The sequence below is a fragment of the Blennius ocellaris genome, assembly GCF_963422515.1.
Source record: "Blennius ocellaris genome assembly, contig: SCAFFOLD_55, whole genome shotgun sequence".
Classification (NCBI taxonomy): Eukaryota; Metazoa; Chordata; class Actinopteri; order Blenniiformes; family Blenniidae; genus Blennius; species Blennius ocellaris.
In genome coordinates this window covers 414,423-425,000 of record NW_027661975.1, presented here as the reverse complement: position 1 = coordinate 425,000, position 10,578 = coordinate 414,423, and the positions used below count along the sequence as shown (strand labels likewise).

The window sequence follows — 10,578 nt, the reverse complement described above, 5'->3', positions numbered from 1 at the left end:
GCTTTGTGTTTGTACAAATGTAGATTTGTGTTTTAATTGATTGAATCATGTTCAAAGTAAAAAGTATGCTGGTACTCACTCTACACAGCAGTACAGAAAAGACTTACAGCTTCCTGAGCTTTGACCCGCGCCACATGAACGTCAGCTCTTTCTCTGTCTTCCAGTCTCTTCAGCTCCTCCTCAAAGTCTTCATTCCTCAAATCCTAGCACAAATCCAGACAACAGGTTTCACACCAATACAACTGTTATTAGCTTGAGTGAACAATTGAGATGACTGAAGGACAAGAGAGTGAAATAAAGCATTCAAAGTAGAAACTAGAGTGTAAAAGGTGCATCTTTCCAGAACCATCAGCAGGATTAAAGGCGTGTAAATACCCTGGGCTGGTTTCTGTGTGCTGGCCTGGGGCGACGAGAAGGACAAAGGGTCCCTTGTCCCCCGTCCTCTGGACTGGAGGCCTCAGCTCCGACATCCTCACACCGCTGCTGGAGCGAGACGTGGACTGGTGGAGGCGAGGAGCCAGAACGGTGGGGGGGTCCAGAACCTGGAGCAGTGACACACGCTTCACAAACTCGTGTTGGACTGGAGCTTCTTCCAGTTCCTTTGGCTGCAGTAGGGAATGAAGTGTACCTGGGGGGGGACTGTGCTGCCACTGCTCGACGTCTTCTTTCACCTCCCTGGACTCTGCACTCTCACTCAGGACACGTTTCAGCAGCTACACAAACAGACAGCGACCGCTGTTAGTCAAGGACGTGTGGAAACAACCCAGCTTGAAGACCATGCAGGCCACACACACCTCATCAAGTTCTTCTAGTCGGTGGGAGAGTTTCTCGGAGATGTGCTGCAGCTCCTCCTCAGCCTGCTGGTTCCTCTGCCTGCGGTAGGACAGAGGCTCCTCCGAGCCGTCCTGTGGCCTCCTGCCATCCCACAAGACAAGGAGCCACCACAGCACGCTCTTACTACATCTTCATCATGCACACTGCAACGTCCCTTTGACACCAAGGCAAGTGTTAGAAAGACTGATGGAACCTGGGCTGCTTGTCTAGTCTTCCTGTATGAGCCGGATCTCCCTGGGGCTCTTCCTCTTCGGTGTCTGGCGGAGAAGCCGCCTCCTCCTGCAGGGTGAGGAACAGCACATCAGGCTGCGTGCGGAATAAAACCCTCCTTGGACCTCCATTAGTGGGCTGACATGGAGACAGAGAAAAGGGACTGAGCCTCCTGGGTGACTTGATGTGGTCCAGCCCTGCCTTCAGACCAACAGTGGTCCAACAGGTCGTCACCTCTAAAGTCTCCCCCTCCACCTCTGCTGCTGCTCGCCGCCGGCTGGATGACGACTCTTTGCTTTCAGCTGCAAAATGCATTACACACAAACTGGACTGTAAAAGAGGATTTTCTTCAGTTGCAACAGCAAAGCCGATACTGAATTTGTGATTGTGGCTCAATGAAGACAATTTGGTGATTGAGCAATGAAAGCCCGTTCTTCTTATTGCCACTGGAGGTAAAAGTAGTTGGACTCACCAGGTGACTGACGTCCATTGGTCACAACACAGTCAGACGTCTGTACAGAGGAGGGAGGAACAAGTTGAGAGTGAGCTCACCATGTCAGAGGGAACATGTCTTCAGTGTCGGGGAACGGACCAGTGAAACTACATATGCAGGACTTTAAACTTGGAAGTGCTTTTTGCAGTACAAGAGCAGATCATGCACATGTCAGGACTTGTTAGTGGGGGAAGCCTTGCAGAGTGTGGCGGTGAAGAACTTCCCGACTCCAGTTCTTAACAATAACAACAAACCAACAAAGAAAATCATCTGAATGGTGTATTGATGGGTTCAGGATGAAGGTTCTTGTCAGTAGTCTTATAAAAACTGTCAAAATTATTTGAAAGGAGAATTACAGCAGGTTATCAGCCCCGTAACTTCTGGTTTCTTTGCTGAATCAACATCTGCGTTGTACTGAAAATACCAAAAGGGAAGTATTCTGAGTGTGTGCAAAACTAAAAAACCTTGATAATTACAAGAGTTTTATATCCTTAAGCTTTTCTTCTGAGGTCTGTTGAAGTAAACTGCCCCTAAAAGAATGAAGCTCCTGCACCAAATCAGCCCTCGGCATCATTTGAACTGGAAGCAAGTCGTCACGTGGCCACCTGTTGACTCTGTCCCTGTTCCAAGCCCCACAAGTGACTGTTGTACGGCTGAACACAGGACAGGACCGCCATACCTGCTTGGTGGCGGTGGGGAGCACATGGGGGCCGTGGCACTGCTGGGGGGGCTGCAGAGCCACGGCGGAGGGGGCAGCTCCTATGGCGTCCACAGCACCAGAGGACGAACTCCCATCTGAGGTTGTGGAGGAAGAACCAGTTCTCAGATCAGGACCAGAGAGGCTGCAGCTCCACCAGAGCATCTTTACAACGTAACATTGTGAGGCTACAGAGCACATGAGGACTCTTTTGTCTCGTGTGGACAATAGAAGTCCCGTCTGCATTATTGTTCATCATGGTGACACTTTGTTTGTAGTGAAGCCACACAACACGCTTGGTAACTTCTGTGTTCTGAGACAACGAGTTGGACAGCAACAATCCAAGCAGAGGCCGAGCTTGACAATGACTACTTTTACTTTTCTGCACACATTTAGTTTAATATCAATGTAGAAGCTTGGCTAATGTATGAATTCAACCAACACAACTTCTTACATAACAACACTTTACTTTCTTTAATACTCAAGAAACGTTCATGGAAGGTGATTCTCTTTATGCTCTTCAATCTGAAGGAACAATAAGATTTATTTTAACTTTGTTCTTCACAGCAAAAAGCCCAGAGGGGAATTAACTCCCAGAGGTGAATTAACTCCCAGAGGGGAATTAACTCCCAGAGGTGGATTAACACCCAGAGGTGAATTAACTCCCAGAGGTGAATTAACACCCAGAGGTGAATTAACTCCCAGAGGTGAATTAACTCCCAGAGGGGAATTAACTCCCAGAGGTGAATTAACGCCCAGAGGGGAATTAACTCCCAGAGGTGAATTAACTCCCAGAGGTGAATTAACGCCCAGAGGGGAATTAACTCCCAGAGGTGAATTAACTCCCAGAGGGGAATTAACTCCCAGAGGTGAATTAACTCCCAGAGGTGAATTAACTCCCAGAGGTGAATTAACTCCCAGAGGTGAATTAACACCCAGAGGTGAATTAACACCCAGAGGTGAATTAACTCCCAGAGGGGAATTAACTCCCAGAGGTGAATTAACGCCCAGAGGTGAATTAACTCCCAGAGGTGAATTAACACCCAGAGGTGAATTAACTCCCAGAGGTGAATTAACTCCCAGAGGTGAATTAACTCCCAGAGGTGAATTAACACCCAGAGGTGAATTAACTCCCAGAGGTGAATTAACTCCCAGAGGGGAATTAACACCCAGAGGTGAATTAACTCCCAGAGGTGAATTAACTCCCAGAGGTGAATTAACTCCCAGAGGGGAATTAACACCCAGAGGTGAATTAACTCCCAGAGGTGAATTAACTGCCAGAGGTGAATTAACTAGTTTTCATTTAGTGTTTATTTGAGACCTCTAAGCTTTTTGCTGTTGGTGTGAAATAAATGTGACCGTATTAAGCTTGGAGCTGTCACACCCTACTACCATACTGCCACACCTTATTTATTGTATTAGTCACTTTTTATCCATATCCAGTATTTTAATAACATGGTAAATGTGTGTCATGTATTTTTATTATATCAACAAGTCAAATCCTGTTCCTCCTCCTCTTCCTGCTCACTCGACTTTTTTCTGAACCATAAAAACTTATGAAACTTCTGGATGAGAAACTCAAAATAATCCAAACTACGTTCTTTTAGTTGAAGTTGTTTTTACGTGTTGGATTCAAGTGACTTTTTAATACGTCCCGGTGACAGTCTGAATGTTGAGGAAGTGAAAAATGAAAAAAGATGGACAAGGAGGAGTTTCCAAGACGACGCAACTTGACAGATTGCCAAGGAATTGCGCGACAATATCCAATCAGAATGCATGTTTTCCAGGTAAGACGCAGCCTCACTGACCAGCATGGGGAACACGAATTGGGAAGAAAATAGCGGCTGCAGTCTTCACAACCTACATCACGGACGTTCACGCCAGAATCACGTAATGGCGGTGCCCGGCGATCTGTTGGCCATATCAAGCCATTTCTGCTAAAAAAAACTTCAAAATATCACCAAATAACCAGGAGCCCGATGGGGCAAGCTGGGGGGGTGATTCAGTTGCCCGAGCAAAGCTTTTACTAGCCCCGGACGTTGGGGCTAGCCTTCATGTCCGGCCCCGAGAACCCAAAGCTGAATCAACAGACTGAACAAACTCCTAATGCAGAAACAACAACAACAAACCAAGAAGAAAGCAAACTTTTGCATCAAGAAAAGACCTTTCTGCTGGCGGGAGCTCAGACAAACAGTATTTGCATACAGTACCTTCTTGTTTGCTGATAAAGGTACGAGCAGAAACTCCCAGTTGGAGTTCTTCAGCATTAGATCCTTTCTCCTCGATGTTACAGGAATGGAGGGAGTGTTTACTGGAGTGACCTGTCGACCTGACAAATGACAAAGAAAATCCTCTGCAACTTTACATTGTACATAATGAAAGGACTGGATGAATGTCAACATTTCCTTTGATCCTTTTCCGTTTCATTCTGACCAGAAAGTTGCTGTAGATACTTAATTATTGATAATTAAGTATCTACAGCAACTAACAATTTAGTATTTTTAAAAGTCAATATTGTAAGTTATTGGATGTAAAGAGGCTTTTACCCAGTGATACACATGTAAAAGATAAGGAGGTTTGTCTTTTCCACAGAGCATGAGTCAAACAGAGTAATTTTCTTTCACAATCAGCACTTTACTAACAATATTTACACATTTAAATGACTTTCCGGTTGCAAGTGTCTCAAAAGTTAAATATCAACAGTTTAGCCATGTGAATACTCTTTATATCCAATACCCAATATATTGCAGGGTTGTTTGACAATTGAGTATTTACGAGGTGGTCTGGTATGCTGTTGTGTCAACAGGACGTACAACCGGATTGCCACTCGCACTGACTGATGGTCCAAGTAACAAAGCCCGACTCAGCATTGTTCCGCTTCAAACAGAAGAGCTTTTATGACACTTCTTCTGTCCCCACTTTCAGTCTGTGATAGATCGTGCTGTCAATGAATCTCATACACAAAGACAGTGTTTTTGGCCTCCAGCACTGAGTGTAAAAAGTCCACCGCGATGACCTTCAGCTCTCTGGATGACCTTCAATCTGGCATGTCTTGCTAAGAGAAGTTTCCATGGAAATGTATCATTTTATGTTTGTAGGAGTACAGTATGCTGTGACGTACAAGAGTTCAAACAGTAAAGTGCGTTGTCCATACTGCTCACGAACATTTGTGAAAATCATTTCAACCTTTCAATGTTTTTGAATTGAATGTCTAAAGATCTAAAGTCAGTATAAAAATACACCATTAAACACAAATTACACAATCAAATCTCCTGCATAATGTCACCGAGATGCTCTGCTGAGCAAAGGTGCACAAACAAATGTGTTTATACAGAGAAACACCACGAAAACAACCAATAACCATCTCATTTCCAGCCGTTCCAACATTCCCTTCAATGCATTGATATTACTTGAGAAGAAAACAAGATATGCAAGTGGAAAAATGTGCTGTCTTGGCTGATCAAAGGTTGAGTGGTGATTGTGCATCGAGAGCAGTGTTGTGTGGTGCTGCATGTTGAGGAGGAGCGCTCACTCTGCACTGGAGGACGTGGAGGTCTGGTCCTCCAGCCTGGGGGCGTCGCCACCAGAGGCCCCCCGGTTCACTCTGTTGTTGAGCTCCACTGAAAAGAAGAATTTGGCACAGGGACGAAACATGAGGAGAACCCAGGACACAAAGCCCTTTGTGAGCAGGACAGACACGTATGCCTCCTCCAAGGACACCAACCACAGATGACTTTGTTCAAAGAAGAATGTCTACCGACCACCATGTTGGGTTTCCCCATTCATCTCCTCATTGAGGTACTCCAGGAGGCCGTCAAAGATCTCCACCAGGTTCTTGATGGACTCTCCGTCTCCTCGGACGACATTTTCTCCTGCAAACACACAGTGGTCCTCAGCGTAACGCCGCACACTTCCCAGTGTCAACACTGTAGATAGAAGGATGCCGTCACGCCGTTTGCTTGCTTTGTAAAAAAACCTTTCCCATTTACTGAGCAAACTCCACAGACTCATTTGAGACAATGTCACAATGTTAAGCCGATCCAAGTCAAAGTAACTGCAAATATGTATCAGTAAATTACTGTTATTGCTCCACAAACACAAAAAAATATTTAACTGTAAATACCATTTACCCCGAATGTTTTCTTCACGATGCTTTACCCAGATACGTAAAATGCATTCAAGTCATTTGTGCAGAAAAGCACAAAATGAAAAAGCAAACGGGAAATGTAGCTATGAAATAACAATAAATAGTAATTACAGTAATTACAAACGCATGTGTTTTTCCTGTACCTGTAATGTGGGAGAGACTGATCTGGAGGTAATCCAAAGACAGTGAATCGATCACAGACTGGACATTGTGGACATCATCTTCTTGACAGCAGGGTTCTGCAACATAATCTACAACAAACACAGAGGTGACTAAACAAACCTACTGACACATCAGTCCAATGCCTCCCTGAAGTAGCAGAGCTGTTTGGTCGGGAGACGTTCTGAACTGAAACCTGCTGACCACGTGACAGCAGCTCCAAGTCATGGTGACTCTGATCAATCACTACAAGTGATCAGTCAATTGCTTCCTTTATGCACATTGTACGAAAGAAATTAAACTTGAGCTGCATGAAATCAACAGTTTGATTGGCTTTGTAAGTATTTGTGTTTACATCGAGCAGATCAGACTTCTTCTTACCTGGAACTTCTTCTCCCAAGATGTTCTTGTACAAAGAGATGAAAACCTCTGCATGGCAGTCGGCTAGTTTCCTTAGCCTCAGCTTGATGTGACACTTGCTGAGTAGGTCATTTGCCACATCAACACAATCTGCAGAAACAGTGGAGGTCAGAGGTCTCATTGCAGTTTACATGTACTCCCTTTACTCCTTCGAGTTCTCCTCAGCTGGAAAACGTGTTTTGGAGATTAAGCGGTGTCCCTAATTTGCTCTGAAGTGTGCAAGCGAGTGTGTGACCATCTGTCTTTCAAATGTGTTGACGGGCATTTCCCAGAGTCTTACACATTTTTAGAAACTCTTCAGTATTCAATCAAAACGTTCTTTTTGGAGAGGAACCAGGGGAAAAGAAAAGCTCCGTTTCTCTAAAACTGTGTTCAGAGAGATCTACCATAACATTTGCTGTTACACTTGTGGCTTTAATGAAGTTGACCTGTGACTGTGAAAGAGACACTGGTGTAGTTAGATTACTATTGAAACCAGAGCAGCACGTCTAACCGCCCTCAACATGATGTTGTGCAAGTCAGTCAGAAACATGATTGTCTGCATTTGATACATTACCGTAATGTACATTTTCAACTGTATGTCAATAACTGACTGCCTCCTGTTAGACCGGCTCTGAATAATTATTGTTTCTATGTCGTTCACCTGCAAATCCCAGAGCCATTTGTAATGTTGTTGCAATGTTTTTATTCACTTGTTACTTAATTTAACGTGTCCATTGTCTATTTTCATTAATATTAGATAACAATTTACAAGCTTGATTATCTCAACCCTAAAATTAAACACATGTTGTGGATTCAGACAAACTTTATATTGTAGGAAAATAAAGTGTTGAGGTGAGACAGAGAAGAACCCCAATTTGTTTATTTATAATTTGTCTTATTTAACATAGAGCCTTTTGTGATTGTTTTATGCGTGTGTAATGTGTTTTCTTAGTACAGCCTGAGTGACGATAAAGCGGTAGGGTAGCACAAACTAGCTATTGAACAAATGGATTTATTTCTTCGGTAGTTCCATGAAGTGTTGCCCTTGTTTTGAGAGTGTGTCGTTCATAAGTGGCTCCAGGTCCCCCCCCCGTCCAGGCCGGCAGCGGGCGTCCTGGAGCTCCAGGGTCCAGCGGCGGACGACCCAGGGTGGTTTATCACTGGACCTTATTAATAGTAACGCTCGTGTCACTGAGAGCCAACAGGCTTCACCGCCGCGTCGGACTCACTTTTAATGGCGTTTATCGCAACTTTCCGGGAATTGAAGCTTCCGCCTCGCGCCGCCAGTGCTCGGTAACATTGAAGCTTCCGCCTCGCGCCGCCAGTGCTCGGTAACATTGAAGCTTCCGCCTCGCGCCGCCAGTGCTCGGTAACATTGAAGCTTCCGCCTCGCGCCGCCAGTGCTCGGTAACATTGAAGCTTCCGCCTCGCGCCGCCAGTGCTCGTTAACGTTAAAACGTCCGCTGAATCTAAGCTTTTTGTCAAATGAAGCTACTCGGACGCTCCGCGGCAGGCGGCTAACGTTAGCCGTAAGTTAGCGGGACGTGTCGCTCGCCTCCCGGCCGCCTCACCTCGCTCTCCCTCCGGGGTTCCCATGAAACGGCTGGAGCTCCAACCCCCCGCTGCGCCTGCACGAAGTGTCCCGGTCCCGGTGTGAGCGGCGGGGTCGGGGTTGTGGGGGGTTTTTCGGGCTCACTGGAGGAACTCGGAGCCTCGGTTTAAAACTGATGTCTGCTCTGATTGGACAGTACTTCACCCCGGAAGTGCGTTTCTATTGGTGCACAACGCCTTCCAGTGGAACCAAGCAGTAATAACATCTAAACGAAACGAAACTACACGTCACAGCGACATAGAATAAACAATCTTTTGTTTTTTGTAGGTTTCTTTAACTATTTCCACGAAGCAATGTTTATTCAACCTTTATTTAACTACGTTCTTACTCCAGGAGTAAGGGTTAGGGTTTATATATTGTCTAGGCACACCGCCAGCAGCAGAGCCCCGGAGGCAGGTTTTTTAATCTCAGTTTTTATCCAATATACCTGTAATGAGATTACAATTTTTTATGTACTGTAACGGATTACAGTTAAAAAATGTTGTATCCTAATTACGTTACACCGTTACAAGCAATCCGTTACTGGGTAATCCATTAACCACTAAACCAGTCAGTGCCCACTTAGACCAACACAAACATATACAGAGGAACATATTTGCCCGACAAAGTTTCTTTTTCACAATTTAAAAGCAAATAAAGATTCAGACACTCTTGAAGTGAAATATGAAATACTTTAGGAAAAGTGTTCAAACGCTTGAACAAGTTTGAACCCTTCAAGCAGAAAGAAGTGGTGAAGAACCGCAGGGAACTACGAGGGACGAGCTTCAGCGTAACGACCAGTTCCAGAAGATCTTAGACGTCTCTTGTTGTTTCCTGTGAGGAAGAAGCTCATCCTGAAGGATCCCGAGGCGTCATCACTGTGGACAGACTCTACGTCAACGACCAGCTGGACCAGGACCCTGCTGTCACCCCCTGGCTCTACTGACCCCTCAACCCCTCCAACACACACACACACACACACACACGCGCACGCACACACACACGCGCACGCACACGCACGCACGCGCACGCACACACACGCACGCACGCACACACACACGCACGTGCGCACACACACACACACACTCTCTCTTTCTCCCTATTCTCTCAATGAGAGTGTGACGACACACGAGCTAAATAAGGAATAAAACTCTGGGCAGCATGTGACACAAAGAGCAGCCATGAGTCCAACATGCAGGTTTGCACTGGAGAGCCGGTTGGAGGAGCCCGGAGACAAGGGTCCTGCTGGGCATGGCACAGCAGCTCAACAGGGCACAACATAACCTGTGACAATTCTTTTCACAAACTACAACTTGGGTGAGGAGCTTCTAAAGAGAAAGCTCACAATGATCAGAACTGTCCAAAAGAACAGGCTGAACTGCTGGTAATCAAGAACAGTCTTCCATGTTTGCCCCTCAATCCTCCCTGTTTGCCCTCCCAGACACCACAGTCCTCATGTCTTACTGCCCCAAAAAGGGAAAAAATTGTTGTGCTCATGAGCAAGCTGCACAAAAATGCTGACATCAGCACAAGAGAGGACCAGAAACCAAGCATGATCCTGGATTACAATGCCAAAGGTGGGGTTGACAAAATAACTGGGTCCTACACACCAAGGAAGTGACTGCCCTCTGACCATTGGTCATCTCTTATAACATGATGGATGTGTCATCCTACAATGTGTTTGCCATCTGGACTGAGATCTTTCCTGAGAGGAATGTTTCAAAGCTGTAGAAGAGGCACATCTTTCTGGAGGATTTGAGGAAGGCGCTTGTGACACTGCTCATCCAATGAAGGCAGCACCTGCCAGGGCCCTCGCCACTGCAGCCACAGTGAGGGAGCTCCAGGAGAGGCCTGCCCCTGGTACACCAGTGTGTGTGTGAGTACATGTGTGCATTTGTGTGTATAAGTGTATGAGAGCATGTTGTGTGTTTCTTATGATCAGTAAAAAGTAGAAGCTGTCATCATAGTAAAGTAGTCATGGTGTTGTTGTTTCTAGGTGGCTGCTGGGGCAAAAAGGAAGAGGAAGAGGCAGCAGGCCTGCAGGC

At 45.7% G+C, this 10,578-nt stretch overlaps 1 protein-coding gene across 2 annotated transcripts in view; it reads right to left on the bottom strand.

Moving 5' to 3' along the window:
* LOC308148474 (centrosomal protein of 95 kDa-like) overlaps nt 1–8,659 on the bottom strand; it is a 15,400-nt gene extending 6,741 nt beyond the window's left edge. The window contains exons 1-14 of one of the 2 annotated variants that reach the window (XM_080521937.1): nt 8,514–8,659; nt 6,922–7,050; nt 6,525–6,632; nt 5,996–6,106; nt 5,767–5,854; nt 4,445–4,563; nt 2,217–2,332; nt 1,517–1,556; nt 1,279–1,346; nt 1,028–1,182; nt 795–915; nt 629–713; nt 376–560; nt 108–203 (exon numbers count right to left, since the gene is read on the bottom strand). In XM_080521937.1, coding sequence (XP_080378063.1) covers nt 108–203; nt 376–560; nt 629–713; nt 795–915; nt 1,028–1,182; nt 1,279–1,346; nt 1,517–1,556; nt 2,217–2,332; nt 4,445–4,563; nt 5,767–5,854; nt 5,996–6,106; nt 6,525–6,632; nt 6,922–7,050; nt 8,514–8,538 — 1,446 coding nt within the window. In that variant the 5' untranslated portion in view covers nt 8,539–8,659. The remainder of the gene's footprint in view (nt 1–107; nt 204–375; nt 561–628; nt 714–794; nt 916–1,027; nt 1,183–1,278; nt 1,347–1,516; nt 1,557–2,216; nt 2,333–4,444; nt 4,564–5,766; nt 5,855–5,995; nt 6,107–6,524; nt 6,633–6,921; nt 7,051–8,513) is intronic. The other variant, XM_080521938.1, reaches the window with a different exon arrangement.
* Nucleotides 8,660–10,578: the final 1,919 nt, after the last annotated feature.